The sequence below is a fragment of the Protomyctophum parallelum genome, assembly GCF_964188405.1.
Source record: "Protomyctophum parallelum genome assembly, chromosome: 10".
In the NCBI taxonomy this organism is placed as follows: Eukaryota; Metazoa; Chordata; class Actinopteri; order Myctophiformes; family Myctophidae; genus Protomyctophum; species Protomyctophum parallelum.
This window is the reverse complement of record NC_139704.1, coordinates 12751621-12772536: the sequence shown is the minus strand read 5'-3', so window position 1 is coordinate 12772536 and position 20916 is coordinate 12751621. Positions and strand designations below refer to the sequence as shown.

The window sequence follows — 20916 nt, the reverse complement described above, 5'->3', positions numbered from 1 at the left end:
GGCTTGAGATGGGTGGGGCATAGTAGCCTACATCCTACAGCCTACATTAAATTTACAATTGTACTGTGATGTTGGACCTTCAAATGAGTAAATGGGGGAAAACCTAATTTTAAAACATTGTATGAGACACTGGAGAAGCTACTGATTGGATTCTTATTTTGCTTGATAACTAATGTATAAAGTATGCCTTGCAATGCCAATGATTGTGGATTTACGATAATCTCTTTAAAATGTTAAATATAAAAACTAAAATATGAGCTTTGTGTTGTGTGTCCTGTTTTGTTCACGGGACTTGGAGGAGTTATACTGCCTCCCTGAGGCTAACTGCAGGCACTGCACTTTTGTGTTCTAGGCACAGCTGTTTTCTACAAATCTGCATACTGTGTAGGCTACCTGAGTCCTACCCTAGCTCCTGGATTCTCAAGGAGTCACATTTCTCCTTGATTGTCATTGGCTATATAAACTGAACTAAAATCTGGAGAAATATAATTTTTATTCGTGGGGCAAATTTATCAAAGGCAGAGACAGTCCATTAATTTAATTTAATTAATTTGCATAATAATAATAATTCTCCAGAGAAGGGAAAGCGGGACTGAGCCTTGCATGGTTTTTGCTGACCAGTTCAGCCCATAGGTTCATCCTTGTTATCTGGCTAATAAAATAAAATATTTTGAAAACGGTCTCAAGTAATGTGAAGTACAGACAGTTCCTACACATAACTTGGGTCTAATATTTCTACAATTGCTACAATGTGTACAAAACCTGTAGTCATATCCACTGTGCATGTTCAAATCATGTATATTTTACATTACTAAATATATATATCTTTTTTTCTTTTTCTTTTTTTACATTTTGCACAAAATATCACTGCGCCATCTAACGGGCAAACTGATCTCAACAGAACGAATGGTCTAGCCTGGCTAATAGTCTGGCTTATTAGCCAGGCTACGAATGGTCCCCCCGCCATCTCAACCAGTGTCCGGTCACGGAGCCAACACAAACACAAAAAAACACAAAGCCATTCCTTCAAACAAGGTCTTATGCAATATGTGTGTAAAAACTAAAAACACGCATGCATTAAATTGTAAACACGGCCCACGTGACCCAGCCAGCAGCACGCAGCAGCAGTAGCAACCCACCAGCAGGCTGCCTAGGCGAATGACGGCTGACTACTTGGAGGAAGTTACTGTCTGCAGGGACCCTGGATTTGGCTGCAGTCGATGAAATGTAAACTCCTCTATTACCTTAAGACAAACTAACACAACATTAACACACATTGGGTAAGAGTCGTTGCATTTATAGGTCCAGTTGGGAACTTGGGAAGCGTTTGGAGCGATGCAAAGGGGGGGGGGGGCGTGATCAGATCACGTTAGCAGCTAATATAGGGCTACAAAAACAAACTCGACAGGCCTTTGCTATGATGCTAAAGCTAACCACAGCTAGCATCGGGGAGAATTATTACACCAGTTGTGGTTTTGTCTTTTGTGCATAATTTGTTTACATCGATGGTGGAACTTTCTTTTGGTGACGCGAGGAGTATGTTATAGGTAACTTCTATCTGTGCTAAAGATTCAAGAGCTTCTGCTTATTTCTGCTGCTGCTGGTGGGAAGTAGTAAACCACTATGGTGTGGTGGTTAATGTTAGCCCTGATCTGCTAATGTGAGCTAATCCTTCACATGTTAACGTGATGGATTATAGAGCTCTATTGCACACGATTAGACACTTGTGTTGCCATCAAGGAAGTCAAGTCACCACAGCGTTTTGTTAAAACAACCACAACAACCGTGCTTTTAGTGTTTATTATCATCTACAGACAGCAGGTGTTTGCTCCAGTTCAACTTTAGGCCTACACGAGTTTCATCGTTTTAAGTGCTATCGCGAGATTATGCGCTTGTCTGGCATGATGATGCTACTATGATGCTAACGAGACACATATTTGTTTGTTGTTGTAGTGCGAACGGATATATGGCTGATTCTGTGCTGCAATTGCGTTCAGATAAGGCTATGTAAACGTAAGACATGCATGAGTTACAGTTCAGTGCTCACACTACTGTACTGGAATGACAGTATATGTGCATGTATGGCTGGCTGAGTTTATCGGTTAGCATGGTAACGCGACCGTTGGACATGGCTATTTACTGGAACCGACTTGCCTGCTGCTTCCCTCAGATACCACGCCATGGTAACTGTTACTGTACAAACATCAGTGGTGGTAATCCTATAGCAGACCTTGTATTGAACTCTACTTTCCTGTGCTTTTTTCTGTATTAAGTAATCAATCATGTAATACGTCATCAATCAATCAATCAATACTGCAATATAGAATGACTCTGTTACAAGTAAAAGCCTGGGATCCAAAATGTACTTGAGTAAAGTAGTAGTAGAAACGTTGAAATGCAGATCTATACAAGCACACAATGTGACCTTGTAGATCTGCTTTTTTCAAATGGCCTAAATGTATATAGGGTTGAAGTGGTTACTGTATGTTTTGTAATAATAATCCAAATCTAGTAACTAAAGTTTTCAAATAATTGTAGTGGAGTAAAAGTACGATATTTGCCTCTGAGATGTTACTGGAGTAGAAGTAAAAGTACTGGAAATACTTCAGTAAAGTGTAAAAAAAAAAGAGAAGAAGAAACACCTCAAAATTGTACAGTACTTGAGTAAATGTACTTAGTTACTTTACACCACTGGTTTATGGACATTATTTTAGTTGTACATAATTGCTTCGTTGGCTCTTGGGCTTGTTTTTGGTTTCACGTGAAGCTCAAGCTAAGTGTGTGGTTTTTCTGCAGCACTTGTGGTTATTATGTCACTTAACAGTCATTAATGGCTGGACAATGTTTATATCGATTTGTCAATATCGTGATATGAGAGACTATTAGATATAGGCTGGCATTTTATTTTTAGACACTTGTTTCGTATTATTGTTGTGTGACATGGCAGTAGTGTTGTTTCCTGGTTGTATTCCTGGTTTTATTAAGGCTGCGTTGAGTAAAGGGATGCAGTTTCCTGAACTTACCTGACCTGACAGTTCTAGCTGTTCTATTAGTTTGCATTTACCCACTTGTTATATCATAACATCAGGCATTACTGATCTGATGACTACTCATACAAAATATCATTTACCAAATATCATTTGGTAAATAATATATGTGGTGTTTACCTGGGGGCTCAGCCAGTGTGTGCCCACTGCCCAGACCTCGTCGTGAGTGTGAATCTCACCCCCAGCCTTGCCTCCGATCTCTCTCCTCTCACACACTGCCATTGGTTTCCTCAAAATGTCAGTCAACACTTCATTCACAGACATAGCTAGAGGCAAAGTCGTACGATTAGTCACACGTTTCCGCAGTGAAATCTGTTCTCCGCATTTGACCCATCTCTTGGAGCTCTGAGCCGCAGCGTGCGCCGTGCTCGGGAATCAGTAGTTGATTTGACCCCCAATCCAACCCATTGATGCGGAGTGCCAAGCAGGGAGGCATTGGGTCCCATTTTTACAGTCTTTGGTATGACCCGGCCGGGGATCGAACACCCGACCTCTCAGTTTCAGGGTGGACACTCTAACCACAAGGCCACTGTCTGGTCAGGCAGCATATTTTACTTAATTCTAAAGTGACTGGGTTGCATTTTTAATGGTTGTGATGTAGCCTAATATACTCTTGTATTTATGCAGGCAGACAAGAAGGCAGCAGCATTCATGGATATTGTGGACACCCTTAATCATTTAATCCCTAGTGACCAGCTGGATGACTCCCTACTAATAGGTCAGAATCTGGAGTGTGAAGCAAGTAATGAGTTTGGAAGTGTCGTCCAACTGGAGGATTCACTGAAGAACATGCTCAGTGACAAAGATCCCATGTTAGGATCTGCTCAGTTCAATCTCTTGGACAATGAGGACTCCAGCTTTCAGATTGCCGGTCCAACGGGTATGTATATGTACAAAGACAGACATGACATTTACAGCACAACATTTAAATTAGTTAACATTTAATTGACATCTTAATATTTTAAGTGAATCTTTATATTCTGACTAGGGTTTTGATCCTTCAGGATTTTAACAATTCCGGTTCCTTAATGGTTCCCTTTAACGATTCCTATAGGGGGTTCCAAATTAACCCTTAGAGGTCTGGAACTCTTGAGAGTGTACAGATGGAGCAAAATGGACCCTTATGTGTCTGTCCTTTTGGTTCCACTTGTACACTCCCAGAGTTATTATATGGTAGTCCTTGAAATTAAAACAAGTTTGAGAACCACCAGTAATGACTTTTAATCTTTCAGGATTGCTTGCTGACCTGGGAGCTGAGTTGCACTTGATATGATAAAATATGGCATAAACTACAATTGAAAGTCTTTGTAATTGCAGGTCTTGAGGTTGCTGCCACAGAACCAGGCCTCGGTGTTGCTAGTGGTGAGCTGAAGAGCACGGAGACTGCAGTAGTCAAGCGACCTGTCGGGCGGCCAAGGAAACATCCACTTCAATTAGAATCTAGTAAGTTGGTTATCATTCAGTATTATTACATATATTATATTTATTAAGGCATATTTGTCTTAATAGCTAGTGATCGTTTTAAAACTTTTTGGCAATTTGCTTCTTTCTTTTTTTTTTAAAACAGAAGAAACTGATGGCCAGGGACTCACCAAAAAACCACCCACAGGAAGACCTGGAAGGAAACCTGTGAACAGGCTGAAGAAGTCCTTTCTAATTGAGAAAGGAGTCACAGGTGCCCAGTTGAAGAAAGAATTAAACGATGGCGGGCGGATAAATATTGATGATTTTAGTGCTGGACTGTGGATAAATCCTGTGGTCGTACTGAAGCGATTGACTGTCACAGTCGGAGGATTCAGGATCGAGCTGCTTCCAGGGCCGTCGTACGCAGCAAATGCTGACGCAGGCCAGTCGGTGTGCTTTGATGACACGTTTTCATATTGCGGAGATATTCAATATGCCATGTTGCAAGACGGTGCAGTCGATGCACAGGCACCAGAGAACCCGACTAATCTAGGCGGTATTGAGAGCATCTCCACTGAAGACGTTCCCCTTGGGCTGGGCCCATATGTAAATCCAAACGAGGTTCAGGCGGCCAACGGGGGACTCGTGAGAAGCCCCCACACAGTAGAGACCAAACTTGACAATCAAAGCGCTCCCGCAAAGCACAAGCCAGTCAGTGCTGAAGAAGATGCCGTTAAGCAGCCACTAAACACACATGGCACCGATTCAAATTGTAAGGAAAAAGTAAAGACTCTGGGCCCGAAGCAGCTCAAGTCTAAACCAGGACCGAAGTCTAAGAACTCGTCTCCAAGCAGCACGATGAAGGGACCCAAATCGCCACAAAACAAACCGGCAAAAACCGCCAAAACTCTGAATGAAAAGAAAGACGTGTCATTGAAAAGGCACGGAGAAGACGTCCAAGATGAGCATGCACCCAAAGTGCAGAAAATGCAGGACAAACATGCTAATAAAGTCAAGCCCAAATTGCCGGGTGCCAGCAAGAAGAGCCCGTCGTCTGACAGTGGCTCCGCTGAGCCGCAGGGACCAACCAAGAATTCACACGTTGGTTCCAAACTGGAGAGTTCCCCACCAGCACATGGTGCCTCAGGTAGGGATGGTCAATATGAAAATTACATGTTACGATTATTGTGGCAAAATTTATTGCTATTATCAATATTATGGTGATGATCAAAATGGCACTTTTGTTTACCACTTGAACAGCCAGCATCCCTATAGTGGTGAGAACGTTCGCCAAAAATAGCCGATTTACAAGCTCACAACCCCTTGCGATGCACTGCGTTGTGAGCTTGTAGATCTATTTTGCCGACTATTTGTGTAGAGTGAAATAAGAGCGTACCAAATGTACATATACTTTACAGGGTATATAGAGGGGTTTTAAGTGGTGCTCAATTTGCAGGTCAACAAAAGCAAATTCACCCTACTGTATGGACAATTTCACGATCAATTAATATCACAATACGATTATTGTCAGTGTTTGTTATCAAGATGAACGATTATTGTCCCATCCCTGGCCACAGGTCACTCTTCAAAATCGATGGAGGATGGCGGGCAAGAGAAGTCCAAGCTCAAGAAGCTAGAGAAGTTCCTTCAGAGGCATAAAAGTAAAACTGTACGAAGCCTGTCTGTGGACGAGCCACAGCTGTTCATTCCAGACAATGCACCGGTGGTGAAAAAGGAAACTGTTGAAACCGTTGAAGAGCAGACCACCAGCAGCGACACAATGTGGGATGGAAACCACTGTGGTCTATGCAAGAAACACCACAACAACACGTGGGTTTTGCACTATTATTATTTAAAGTTCCGTTGTGTTGTACAGTTGCTGTCCTGACTATCATTTAATTTGGTGGCGGATCTTGTTTAACAAACAAGGTGTGATGAGTAGAGCTAAAAATATATATGAATGGTGAGATTTTAAAAGTGTGACATTTCCATTTTGTTTGAGCATAAAACACCTTAATACTGGCTTTGTTTAGGTTCATGGTGGGGTGTGGACGCTGCGACGACTGGTTCCACGGTGACTGTGTTGGCCTGGACCTGACGAAGGTGGGTGAAATGGAAGAGGAGGACCAGATGTACGTGTGTCTGAAGTGCTGCGCCGAGGAGCCGGACACCCAGAGCACTGTCAAGCTAGAGGCACAGGCCAAGCCTGACCTCCAGGACAATAAACCACCTCTCAGACAAGGGCCACCACATCTGCCTACATCACCTGGGGCCAGGCCGCTCAAGAAGGTAAAGGAGAAAACCTCCAGTCCTCTTAGTATCAGGGCTGTCGCGATTACAAATTGAAGTTGACAATTCATTGTCACAATTGTCATAATAATTGCGCTTCACAATTTAATTAGCCCTTTGCTAAGCCCAACCCACTCCAGAAGCTGTCCTTCTCACACATTGAGATGCATGTTTAATGACGGGATTTCTCCATATAAATCACTAATTTCAGTAAACAAGGCTTGCAGTAGGCTATGCACTGGACAAATGTGCATGACATTTCAATAAACTAGAAATACGAGGGGGGAAAAATGGAGAAACTGTATCCATCAATCAACTTTAACGACCATCCGTCAGGAGTTTTCATGTTATGCATGGTAAGACTACGGTTATTAGTATTATTGCCATCACCTGGGTGGGTCAGACGTGTAACTTTCCCAGCTGTTTGTGTTCAACTATACAGCCATGCAAAATAATAAAATTCACAAAGGCATAAGGGCTACAGATGCCTTAAAGGACAACTTTAGTTTTTTTCAACCAAGGTTCATGTTTTAGGTCGTTATTAGAGAAAGTAAAAGATGAATGTAATCTTTTCTTCATTTGCTGCTTTCTTTCATTTTAGGGATTTTGGCTGTTTATGACAGGGGGGGCGGGGGCATTCGAGCATGGGGCTAAATATGTATTTTTTTTTTACAAAATGTCATTTTTTATTTATTTACTCTAGTCCTACTAAACCCCAAGAAATTACATCTGGCCACAAAAGATCACGAGATCTACTGAATGTGTCAAACTGACATATTGAGCCTATACACACAGTATAAGCCTTCCCCCCAGTAGGCCTCCTTCACATTCAGTAGATCTTGTGATCTTCCGTGGCCAGATGTAATTTCCTGGGGTTTATTAGGACTATAGTAAATAATAAAAAAATAAATCGCCATAATATTTTGTAAAAAAATATATTTAGCCCCATGCTCGAATGCCCCCGCCCCCCTGTCAAAAAACGCTAAAATCCCTAAAACGAAAGAAAGCAGCAAATGAAGAAAAAATAACACTCATCTTTTACTTTCTCTAATAACAACCTAAAACATGAACCTTGGTTGAAAAAAACTAAAGTTGTCCTTTAAAACCTCAACCACCAGATCCAGAAACAGCTTCTTCCCCTCAGTCATTATTCTACTGAACTCTTTAACCAAGAGATAATCTTTTTGAAGTAGGGTTTAGCGAAGGGCTAATTGTGCGTTTGGCGTTGAACATTGGAACATATGAATGGAAATTAATTTATTTTTGCCTTTTTTAGGCTTCGTAACTATTTCACTGCAATTGAAGACAGTGTGCAGGAGTCTCTTCTTTTTTTAGGCTTCGTAATCAGGGAAGATGTCCAATAGTTGATATATACAAAGAAATGACAGATATCAATTTGATACATAGTGGAAATAGCTGATCTACAAGCTTACAACGCCAATGAAGTGTAAGATTGTATATCAGCTATTCCTGCTTTCCTTTTATATGTGAAAATTCTTTCAACATGGAAATGATTAACTCAAATAATTGTGATTATGCGATTATGTAATAATTGTGACAGGCCTATCGTATTACTTAGTTGGCCTAGAAATGGAAGTGTCTTATGTGTACTGGTTGCCTTGTCACCTTTGTTCCCCAGCCATTTCAGCCATTGATTTTAGCCAGTGTTACTGCTACATAATAATGGTTTGTTGTTCTTTTTTTTTTGTCCTGCTTTTTGTGAGTTTGAGGTCTACGCATGGGTGTTTGGTAAACCACGGTATCTGCACCACAATTCAGTGTCTTTGTCAGTTTGGTCAGAAATCACATTTTTGTACACACGCGTTCCTGTCGGAGAACCTAACTACGGATGTCTTTCTGGTTCATGTGTACCAAACACGTCTGCCTCATGGGTTCCAATCAGTGTTACTTTTGACAGCAAATTTTGTATTTAGTTTTAGTCATAGACCTTTGAATAAAATGTCATTTAGTTTTAGTCATATTTTAGTCATCTGAAAAGTTAGTCTATTTTTTGTTGACTAAATATAAGATTTTAGTCGACTAAATCTACAGTGCATTTTGTCGAAAAAAAAAAAAAAATTGGCGGGCCTTGTTGGCATCGTAATGATGATTTTATACTTTGTTACTTACATGCTGAAACCACAACCAAACATAAATTGACTTCTCTTCTCCACTTCTCCACATGGAAGGACTTCCATAACATTTTAGGAAATTGCCAGTATATTTAGTCATAGTTTTAGTCATCATAGTTAGTTTTCATTTTATTTTCAAAGGTGAAAAAAGGTAGTCGACGGGCATTTTTTGTCAGTTTTAGTCGACAAAATTAACACTGATTCGAATGCAGGTTCATGACCCGTGTCACATGTCATCTGCTCACTGTCTAATCTCCCCCTTTTCCATACCTCTCCAATGTTCTGTTTACTGAAGCAGGATTGTCTTAAAATATTTAGCTTTCCTAGTTTTATGTCTTAAGTTTGAAGATTAGCTTACAGTTTTGAACAGGATTTGTATTGTGTGTTGTTGCTAAGTTGTTTGTGTTTCATTCCTACATAGGAGTCTGAAAGAAAACACTCGACAGAGGACACAAGCCAAAAAACAGGTATCTTTTTACATTTGTTTGTCTAGTTCATATTATGTTCTCAGCGTAGTAAGTAATTAACCCATTGAGATCTGAAACCAGATTTTACTAAATGTATTCTGTTTTCTGAAAAACCTATAGTTTCTAGATCAGTGCTGCTCAAACCTTTTCATGTCAGATACGCGTTTGGCCACCCATCTGAATATATTATGTTGTTCCAGGGACCCCCAGAAGCAAAGATATGAGTTAAAAACTTTTGCTGTGATAGAATATTCAATGATTTGCACACGTTTTCACGATTACAATGAAATAGCAGAACTACAAGCTCGTAGCACAGCACTCGGTGCCACGCTATGAGCTTGTATATCTGCTATTTTTCAATAGCTAAAGTATAAAATAATGGTTAAGCCTTGCCGAGCCACGAGGCCCATAGGGTAGGAGCCTATCTCCCGTTTCTGTAGCATGAGGCAGCTTCATTAGTCATGTGTACAGTACACCCCCTGGACATGACGCTAGTCAACTTATTTCTTGACTTTGTCAACCCCAATCCAACCCATGTGGCCATATATCACATAGACCAGGGGTTCTCAAACATTTTCATACCACGACCCCATATTATGATGGGTCAAAAAAAATGTTGGCGCCATCATCATCATGAGACTGATTGAGGAGTCAAGTTGCCGTCCTCTTCACGTTGGCTCACTTTTCTTTTTTCCTTTACCGTTTGTGTATATAATATCTATCTATCTATCTATCTATCTATCTATCTATCTATCTATCTATCTATCTATCTATCTATCTATCTATCTATCTATCTATCTCTATCTATATTTCTTCTTTTTACCATAGTTTGAGAACCGCTGACATGGACTGATGATTGATCCCCGGAGCGTGTCTTACTACTAAGAACATTAACTATTGATAACATATTAACTGTTGTGTTTTCTTAGTTCATCCAAAACTGGAGATGAAAAGGAAGACTTCATCTCCAGGTGTGAAGAAACCGGTGTCCGTGGACGAAATCAGGAGGAGTGTGCGGGATTCTCTCAAGGAAATCCTCTTGCAACGGTAGGCACTCTCCACATCAGATGACAATCGCCACTATTCACTTACTTCAACAGGCTGTGCTTAAAAAAAGTGTGCCACGTGTACTGTATGCTGTGGTAACTGTGTGGCTGTGAATCAGGGTATTAATGGTTCAGCAATCAGTACAGTATCACAGCAACGCATGCAATCCACTTGTTGGGTACAGTTGGGCTTAAAGGAGTAGTTAATCCATTTTATTGTCTATCAATTATACAACTTCAAGAAAATAAATAAAAGTATTCAAGGGTTCATGGGGTGTGTAATTGATATAAAATAAGTAATTTATTTTGCTGAACCAGTCATTTATTTTTAACATAATTTAACTATTGTGTCATGTTGCCCCACTTAAGCATGAACTGTACTGTACATGACATTTCTCACGGACCATGTTGACACTAACCCTACCTACCATTAAACTTTGTAGCCTTAAGCCTAACATGAACCCCACTAACTTTGTCGTAACCATAATTACTTCAACCATACTTAGTTGAATGGAGTCCCTCAGGGCTCTGTAATTGGTGTGCTCCCTTTTGTCTTCTGCACAGAATCTTTTCGCCGAATACAGCAGACCTGCTGTTTTCGCTGAATGTTTCCCCATGGAATAGCCAGTGACATTAGCATGTGCTTAAACGTACCACCACTAGTGCTTGATCTTGACTTGATGTCAGTAACTCATGGACGCAGTGTTTATTATAAGGGCATACACAGGCATAGACATTTGTTGCTGAAGCCAAGCTAAACGAGACACTGACCCCCAAAAAATTCAAGTTTTTTTTAATTTAAAACAATTTTCTCAAGATTCAAGTCTATTTTCATTCTTAAAAAAAATAATCAAAATAGCTGATCTACAAGCATGTGCTTGAGCCTCACGATTCATGAATCACTGACTCATTATTTAATCACCCAATTCGTTTATAGGGGTAGAAGCTTCGACTTAAAAAAAGCAATCGATGGTCAGCCATACTGACTCTTGGAAGTGTAAACACTATCCTGTATATAACCGCTTAAATCGCCCCCTAGACTTTACCGGAGTTAAGCTCAAATTCTGTAGAACAAGCTCACAATGCGTTGCGCGGTGAGCTTATAGATTCTTTTCAGCATGCAATCAAGTGTGAAATCGGCCATTAAATGCCACCAAGGCCTGCCCAAATACATTTTAGTCGACTAAATCAATTGTAGATTCAGTAGATTAAAATCTTAAAGATATGTAGTCGACTAAAATTAAATCACTAGCTCAAAGCTGTGAATAGACAACACAATGACGCTATGTTACTTTTCAATAAAACTAATCGATGCTTTTCACTTGTTTAGGTTGAAGGACTCAGATTTGAAGATCATGTCAGAGAAGGCCTCTGAAGTTGCCAAGAAAACGGAGAGAGAACTTTTTCATTTGTATAAAGACACTGATAGCAAGTACAAGAACAAGTACAGGAGTTTAATGTTTAACCTTAAAGATACCAAAAACAATGTAAGTTCACTGTCAACATGGAGTGTGGTATTATTGATATGGAACAAAATGCATATGGAATATTAACCACGTTTATTTGGATACAGGCATGATTTGTTGTCTCGTCTGAATTTTGAGATTTTAACTTCTATTTAACTGTATTGCAGGTATTATTTAAGAGGGTTCTAAAAGGAGAAATATCCCCAGCTCAGTTAATTCGAATGAGTCCCGAGCAACTGGCCTCAAAAGAACTGGCTGCTTGGCGCAAACGAGAGAATCGCCACGTAAGTAACCCGGTGACACTTTCATCAACATTTGTTTCAAAATGACCTGCTGGTTCTTAGTTCTGTGCTTACAAGAATAAAGAAGTCAAATTTGTGATGAAAGTAATGAAATTCAGAAAAATATTCCTCAGAATGGATTGGATAATGGTAACTAAAACGGCAAAAAACATCTTTTCAGACTATTGAAATGATTGAGAAACAGGAGAGGGAAGTGGAGAGGCGTCCCATCACAAAGATCACCCATAAAGGAGAGATTGAAATTGAGAGCCAGGAGCCAGCGAAGACATCCGAGACCCTGGAGGTGGAGGTAGGAGACGGCACAGTCTTGGTAGATTAATTTCCAAGGGGCAGTTACAAACGGATAATAATAATAATAAAACTTTATTTGTATAGCACCTTTCATGACATGAAATGCAGCTCAAAGTGCTTTACAGAACAATGGAGAATAAAAGAAAAGCAAGGCAACGACATTAAAAAACAAGCAGTAATGCAGTACAGTGAGGACATGAAAAATAAAAAATAAAAGATCAATTAAAGGCAATGTTGTAGAAGTGGGTCTTGAGCTGAGCTTTAAAAATGTCTACAGAGGCTGCCTGACGAAGGTACAGTGGGAGCTTGTTCCATGCCGACGGCCCGTAGAAGCAAAAAGCTGCTTCCCCGTATTTTTTAGTTGCCATTTTTTTGGGCAAAGCGAGCAGGCCGGCGGTGGAAGACCTTAGGGGGCCGTTTGGGACATATTTAGGCAGGCAGTCATGTAGGTAGGAAGGTGCGAGACCATTGAGAGCTTTATAGACAAGTAAAATAATTTTAAAATCAATCCTAAAAACAACCGGAAGCCAGTGCAGTGATGCCAAAACTGGAGTAATATGTTCTCTCATCTTAGTTCTAGTTAAAACTCTGGCTGCTGCATTTTGTTGTAAATCTGTCAGTTGTTTTCTTAGGCAGTCCTGAAAAAAGTGCATTGCAGTAATCAAGCCGAGAAAAAACAAAGGCGTGGATTAGCGTTTAGAAAAAGAAAACCCCACTTTGAATTGTGAGTGGGTCACACACTCACTCTAAACCATAGACTGTAAAAAATATGGACAAAGCGTTCGCCGGGTCTAACATGGACGTAAAATGAAGCCTGTTATTCCTGCACTGTAAGTCGCCATATTTCTAGATCCGTTTGGTACCAGCTGGCCATTGGCTGGCTCCGTTTTGGACCAGCTGGCCATTGGCTGCCCAGACAACGAGGCGGGACTTCCCCCCCTTCTTCTCCGTTGGTTTTTATTTTGACTCGAGTGGGAGGGGAATCCCGATCATAGACTGTAACGGTAGCCACGCCCCTCAGAACATACGCGATGTTCTTTTTTCTTTATGGTCATTTTTTTAATTAATGGGACCATAATTTTCCAAAAAGAATATTATGACATTAGAAATGAGACTTTAAACTAGTGACTGGAAGAAGAAAGTATTCATGACCATGTTTATTAAGGTAATACAGTCTAGGTGAAGTTGGGACAAAATACATGGGCCTCTATGGAGCTATGGGGCTTTTTGGGTCCAGTCCAGCGCCACAACAGGCCATATGAACTACCGATTTCAAATGAGGCTTCACGAAATATCTGGCTGACTGCCCCCCTGCTCTAAACTGGGGAGTGGCAGACCAATCTGCCAGGGCAATTTTTTTTTTGCTGAGTGATTTGTCTAGCTTCTAGGCTATGGAGACCTCCGTTTTTACATCAGAAAAAAGCTGAGCTCTCACACTTACAGTACACAACTACACAGCGTTTTTCAGACATTTCTACAATCTCACACAATTTTATCCAATTATTTAACAATGGTAATGTGCTCCGCTCCACTGTGTTTTTACATGTCAAAGTTAGTTATGATTTTGTGCATAAATGTTTGACATTTTTGGACAACCTCCAAAAATACAGATTTGGAAATACTGCTTTAACATTTAAATATGCCACAATGACTAGTTTTCCTTCTTTTTCTTTGTCCATTTCTCAGCCTGAGCCTTCTCCCAAAGTGACAGAACCCCTACTCGATCTTCTGCCACTGGAGACATTGGAGAGCATGAAGACTACTAAGGATACAACCGGACAACACAAGTCCCATTTATTTGACCTACACTGTAAAATCTGTACAGGTAGAACATTCTGAAAGTCTCATTTGAACCGCATGTTTGGGGTTTGGCACATGTATTCTTCCCTAACCCGTTTCCATTTGCTTTGTAAGGTCGCATGGCCCCCCCTGTGGAAGAGGCACCTACCAAAGTAGTTGCTACTACTGTTGTAAGGAGGCAGTCGGCCCCCTCGGAAGAGCATAAGAGCACAACCCCGCCTGTGAAGGATGAAGATCTGCACCTCACCGTTTTAGAAGAGAGCTTCCTTAAAGCCAAGTCTTTCGTCTCAGAGGGAAGGTAAAGAGGCTTTCCGTTTAACGCTGCTTGTAGCGAGGTCTGTCACAATTATTACATAATCGCCATTATTTGAGATAATCGCAATTATTTTAGGTGAATCGTCATTTGTTTCCATGTTGAAAAACATCCATACATGGCAGAAATAGCAGATCTACAAGCTTACAGCAGGTGTACAGCAGCAAGCTAATAGATCAACTATTTCCACTATTTTGAAAATTAATTCAAAAGAAAAACTATTCAAAATTATGGAATGTCTCATTGATTTCTTTATATATTTAATTTAATTGTCATATCTGCCCTGTGCAGTTTGTGATTACGAAGCCTAAAAGGCAAACAGAAATACAAATTGTGTAACGTTCCAATGTTTAATGCAAAAAAGGCAATTAAATCGACAATCGCAATTGTTTGTGAGTGTGACAATTAATCGTCAACTTCAATCTGTAATCGTACTTGTGTTGTGTGTCATTACTATTTAGTCTCGTTCCTTCGTGGCGTGTTTATAACGTGAACCTTTTCTCAGGTCGGAGTTTACGAGTGGCAGAGATGAGGAGGCAGCTTTCCTTTCCAATCTGAATAAGATTTGGAGAGGCTTCATCAACATGCCTGCGGTGGCAAAGCTTGTGACCAAAGTCTTTCCCGTCTCTGGCATTTTGGACAACTTAACAGAGGTACACAACCATGCAAGTGAACATAGTAGGGATGCAAATTATTGATTAATTGATCATTCCTAACCTTATCAATCGACTAACCGGTTAGGAGCTGGGTTTTTTGTTATATTTCCTTTTTATTTATTTATCTGGGAACTGTAATTTCCCTCAATAACGTCCAACATAAAAATCGACATTTTGATGATATACAGAAAGTATACAAAAGCCATATTATATTTCTTAATGAAATATTTATTTGACCATTTGAGATACAGGGCCAGGAAATGGCATCTTTTATGAGGAATAAAATTAAATGAAAAGTGCCACCGTCTTGTCTGTCACATCACATGTAAAAGCAGAGACGTTTTGTGGCTACCAAGGTGTCGCCCACATGTGTGTTCCTCGGCCAAAACTGCCCAATGATAGAACCGCAGAAACTTCAATTAATTCTTAACTGTGTTAAGTTTAATTGAAGAATTTCTTAGCGTTGATTAATCTGTTTCCAATTAATTGTTAACATACATAGACGGGTGTTCAGATTAGAGTAAGCTAGATATTCTATGTCACTATGCAGCTACTCATTGGGTTTCATGACAGGATCTTCCGGACAGTATCCAGATCGGTGGAAGGATAAGCCCACAGATCGTGTGGGACTACCTGGAGAAGATCCGTGCGACTGGAACAAAGGTTAGTTTGTATGTTTGTTGTCTTCGTTCTTAACCACTTATAAAGCCGGATTTATATTTTTGCGTAACTGTGTTGCATAGCAAAAATAGCCGACCTACAAGCTTGCAACGCATTGTGAGATTGTAGATCAGCTATTAATAATAGCAGTTCCTTATACATAGCTTACACATAGCTAGCTAAAACAATGCAAAGAAAATAACTTAAAAGCTTCCTAATGGTTAATAAAAAAATGGTTAATAAAAAGATAAGTACCGGTAAATTATACATTTGGTGTGATTCCTAAGACCATGGTTCATGCTATACTCCAGATAAATTCAACATTTGGTAGAATTTCTGCTACATGTGTCATGATGATAAAATGTTATTTTCTTTTTGTGCACTTGTTCTTCTAGGAGGTATGCCTGATTCGCTTCTCCCCGGAGACGGACGAAGATGAGATCTCCTACACGCTCCTGTTCGCCTACTTCAGCAGCCGCAAGCGCTTTGGGGTCGTCGCCAACAACTTGAAAAAAGTGAAAGACATGTACATAATCCCGTTGGGTGCCACCGAGAAAGTTCCACACCAGCTGGTTCCTTTTGATGGTCCAGGTGAGCGCAACAATTAAGAGGCGGTGTTACATTTTGATTTGATTTGTATTAGTCATTTGAATGCAATTCATTTTGTCATAATTTTAGATTAACACTGAAAAGATGGTTTGCACATTGTAACATATACTAATAGTGTGTTTCAAACGGTTAACCTGCCCTTGTGATTCAACAGGACTGGAAACAAACCGTTGCAACCTCCTCCTTGGACTCATCATCCGGCAGAGTCAGGGACCTAAAAAGGACTTCCTTCCCGTGGACATTAATGAAACGGCCAGGATCATTCCTGAGAGCAAGCCCCTGAGTGTTCCCATGCAAGACATTCGAGCCGTAAAACAGGAAGAGAAGCGCTATCTCACCTCCCTGGCTCCTGCACCGGCTAAGGAGGAAAAATTACTAAACGCCACCGAAGATGCTGATGTACCAGTAACAGAATCCTTTGAAGAAGCATCTGCCACTGAAGAGGGCAATAATCAGGAATCCAACAAACCGCTACGCTTTCTACCAGGTGTGTTAGTTGGCTGGGGTGGAGAGTTGCCTCCCCTGCCAGATTTTGCTAAGCCAAAGCCAGCAGTCTCAAGAGACCCAAGGACCCAGCCAGCTCCCAAGACAGACACTAAAAGTCCCACAGCGACTCCTCATCGCTTTGTCATAAAAAAGAAGGAGCCAAAGCTTGTTCAAGCACAACCAGGGCTTTTGAGTCCGGGAGCTTCCAGTGCCAACATTCTGGTGGTAAAGAATGCTGTAGCGCTATACCAAGTTGCATCGGTCTCTCTGACAGACAAGCCGGATGCTGTAGCGCTATACCAAGGTGCATCGGTCTCTCTGACAGACAAGCCGGATGCTGTAGCGCTATACCAAGTTGCATCGGGCTCTCTGACAGACAAGCCGGATGCTGTAGCGCTATACCAAGGTGCATCTGTCTCTCTGAAAGACAAGCCGGATTCTGCAGCGCTGAACCAAGGTGCATCGGTCTCTCTGAAAGACAAGCTGGATTCTGCAGCGCTGAACCAAGGTGCATCGGTCTCTCTGAAAGACAAGCTGGATTCTGCAGCGCTGAACCAAGGTGCATGGGTCTCTCTGAAAGACAAGCTGGATTCTGCAGCGCTGAACCAAGGTGCATGGGTCTCTCTGAAAGACGAGCTGGATTCTGCAGCGCTGAACCAAGGTGCATGGGTCTCTCTGAAAGACAAGCCGAATGCTGCAGCGCTGAACCAAGGTGCATCTGTCTCTCTGAAAGAGAAGTCGGATGCTGCAGCGCTGAACCAAGGTGCATCTGTCTCTGTGAAAGAGAAGTCGGATGCTGCAGCGCTGAACCAAGGTGCATCTGTCTCTCTGAAAGAGAAGTCGGATGCTGCAGCGCTGAACCAAGGTGCATCGGTCTCTCTGAAAGAGAAGTCGGATGCTGCAGCGCTGAACCAAGGTGCATCAGTCTCTCTGAAAGACAAGCCGCCAGATGTATCCACAGAGGCATTCTTGGCAAGCTTGTCAACAGATCAGGGTGGGAAAGAAGCTGCCGGCGCCACCATGTCCAAGAAAGGAACGGTTAGCCTGCCACCTGAAACTGAAAAAAGCAACCCAGACGGGAATTCCATGGCGCACTCGAAGCCCCAAGCTGCTTTAGATGAAACCAACAGCTGGAAACTCCCCTTCGCCATCAGTGGAATCCTGAAAAAATGTTCTGCATATTCCAATGTGACTGAAGAAAAGAAAACAGGGGTGGTGCCCGAGGCTACTGGGAACAATCCAGCTGCTTGTGTTCCACAACCCGTTCCTGTAGTGCCCGAGGCTACTGGGAACAATATAGCTCCTTTTGTTCCGCAACCTGTTCCTGTACTGACCAGCATTAGGCATGATCCTGCTGCGGCATCTCAACAAGAAGAACCTCAAAGCAACTTGAGTTTATCCCACACTGACAGCAAAGCTCCCTCTATTTCCCAGGCTAACATTAGTCCTGCAGTCGCTGCGACTACATTCACACTGTCAGCCCAACTACCACAAGCGGTCCCTTACACAGATACTCACACCGAAACCACAGATTTCCAATACGAGTCGGTGATGGCACAAGTTGACCCGTTTAGAAATGCTGCACCGTTCCCAGCCCAGCAGCCTCAGGTACCTGGTAGCAGTGTTTACCCCTGTGGCCTGCCTCCTAATGTGATTCCACTGCTGCAGGATCAGAATCATGCTCCGCCATGGGCCCCTGACGGACCCATGTCTCACCACACTCCGCCTGGACCACTGTTGACCTACGCTGACAGTTACTTATCCAACGAACCCCCGTCGTCAGCCAAAGACTACAAGCGGTTGTCGGACGAGTACAGCGACCCCTGGGAGAGGCCTCGGCACCCTGAGGATCCCAGACGACACAGCCACCACAGTGAGTCCCGCCACGGGAAGAAGAGCAGACACCATGACAGGGAGCGTGCTAAAAAGCACGAGCGCAGCCACGAGGACAAGTACAGAGATGGAAGTAGACACTCTGAGGACCGCCATGGCGAGCGCAGAAAAGAGAGGCACCATAGTGACGAGTACCGTTCTAAGGAGAAGGACAGGCACAGACACAGAAGAGACTCTGATTATGAGAACGGCAGGAGAAACTCAAAAGACAGTTAACTCATGAGTACGGCAGAAGTTCTAAAGACCGTTAAATCATGGGTTTTGTATGCCAGGTTGCAGCTGTGCCATTTCTTTACAATTGTACAATTTTTTAAACTGTTATTTACAGTACTGCTAATATGTTTCATCGGACATCTCTTAATCAACATTTTAATGAAACGTTTTTAAGTTTTAACATTTTCATTTTGTATATGTATCACACTTGCAGATCTGATCATAAATGCTCTAAAACGCAAGCGGTTGTTTTCAATTCCATAACATACAGCACAAGTGAGGTACATGGATTTTGAGTTGAGTTCAATTGGGTTTGAAATGAATGTAATGCAGCTGAACGTTATTTCCATGAAGAAAAAGAGAAAAAAAACGTTAAAAAAAATCTGCCACTTCTGGATATTCTCAATTTCTTTATTTTTTAAATGGCTGTTTTCTAATACATCAAATTTCTATTGACAACGTTGTCTGTACATTTTGGCTTGTCATGTAAATTAGAATTCAAGTGTGCCTTTGCACTGTGTTTATGTACAGTCCGTAATAAAGCTAATTTTTTTTTTTTTATTGTTGATTTATACAAGCCTCATGTTCCCTTTAAAAGGTTATAAGAATGTGAATGAAAATGACTACTGGATGCGCAACAAACTGCACAGACCAGCCTGTACAACGGCATGTATCGCTGTCGGGCAAAAACCTTGTATCTCCATTTTTTTGGTAAGGGTGCCACTAGCTCTCTGTGGTTTTAAGTTGTAAGTTGTTCTTCTTGGTGTCACTTTTCAAATGGGGCCTTGGGATCATGTACAGAGCATTTGAATGCTGTTTGCTGTGCATCAAAGGTGTCTTTAGTGCTTTTAAGTGTTATCGTGGATGTTAATCAGATAATACAGAGGAGGAGCCATGACAGAACACAGACAACCTGGTAATGCAATGTGTTAAGTGGCTGTCTACATGATCTAGACGTTGAGGGTTCAAATCCCACTCTGGTCTTTACTCTGAAACTTTACTTTGAATAAAGAAGAAGATAAAAGCGCCCGGAAGTCAGGCTATATGATAGTGATGGTGCAGTTGGTAAAGAAAACGACCTTGAAGTCAAATCACTTTCTACTAAACTCCATTCACACTTTATAATTAAGCTTACTGTGTAGACACATGCTGGAATTTTTTACTTTGAAATGTTTTGTAGTTTCTGAGTTATTGAACTTAAACGCCCAATGCATTCCCAATGGCAATAGCACAAACTATTGCTTACTTAGTTACTTAACACCACTACATCCATGCAGCTGACCTTGGTGGATGTGAATCATGTGATCCTGGCAGCCAGCCCAGGTGTGTTCTGGTCCTGTTGATTGAAAAAAAAAAAACGTCCGTTTTTTCTTCAATCAACATGACCAAAACACCTGGGCTATAGCCCATGGTCTGAGTGGCTTTTTTTTTCAAATCCTTGAAAGGGGCATGCTATAATATGCCGTCTGAGGCTGTGGGCTGAACTTGAACCCACAACCTGTGGCTCACATAGACAGCAGCTTATCACAGAGTGCCACCATGCTCTCTGAGGGTCTCCTCAGCTTTCCATCTCTTTCTTGTGTTCTTCTGGATGTTATTCTCCAAAACATGCTGCAGGGTGAAAGTAGGAGGAACTAAGCTGGATTTGAACTCGCAACCTCTGGCTCACATGGACGTCATCTTAAGGGTGCCACTGAGCTCACTGTGATTTCAACATGGACGTCATCTTAAGGGTGCCACTGAGCTCACTGATTTCAAGTTGTTCTTCTTGGTGTCACTTTTCAAATGGGGCCTTGGGATCATGTACAGTACGATAAGGCGAGGCCAGACGGCCGCCTGTCA

At 41.6% G+C, this 20916-nt stretch overlaps 1 protein-coding gene across 7 annotated transcripts; it reads left to right on the top strand.

The window, feature by feature from the left end:
* Nucleotides 1-1124: 1124 nt before the first annotated feature.
* Nucleotides 1125-19316, top strand: phf3 (PHD finger protein 3). 7 transcript variants are annotated; one of them, XM_083775197.1, is made up of 17 exons: nt 1125-1227; nt 3766-3927; nt 4365-4490; nt 4615-5598; nt 6029-6281; nt 6485-6740; nt 9294-9339; nt 10269-10386; nt 11716-11872; nt 12019-12135; nt 12314-12442; nt 14131-14269; nt 14359-14542; nt 15063-15210; nt 15787-15876; nt 16269-16464; nt 16637-19316. In XM_083775197.1, exons 1-17 carry the CDS (start codon nt 1221-1223, stop codon nt 19075-19077), a joined length of 5553 nt encoding a protein of 1850 aa, XP_083631323.1. In that variant the 5' UTR covers nt 1125-1220; the 3' UTR covers nt 19078-19316. The 7 variants fall into 7 exon arrangements, with proteins under 7 accessions (XP_083631323.1, XP_083631321.1, XP_083631325.1 ...); XM_083775195.1 differs by having other exon boundaries at nt 1135-1227; nt 3675-3927; XM_083775199.1 differs by having other exon boundaries at nt 1178-1227; nt 3744-3927.
* The last annotated feature ends 1600 nt before the right edge of the window (nt 19317-20916 follow it).

Bases quoted from the DNA above. Each gene is read 5' to 3' on its own strand.
- phf3 (XM_083775193.1), top strand. From the start codon at position 2,072: ATGTGCATGTATGGCTGGCTGAGTTTATCGGTTAGCATGGTAACGCGA. The intron at 14,270-14,358 runs GTAGAACATTCT...TTGCTTTGTAAG, and splicing joins ACACTGTAAAATCTGTACAG to GTCGCATGGCCCCCCCTGTG. The intron at 16,465-16,636 runs GTGAGCGCAACA...GTGATTCAACAG, and splicing joins GGTTCCTTTTGATGGTCCAG to GACTGGAAACAAACCGTTGC.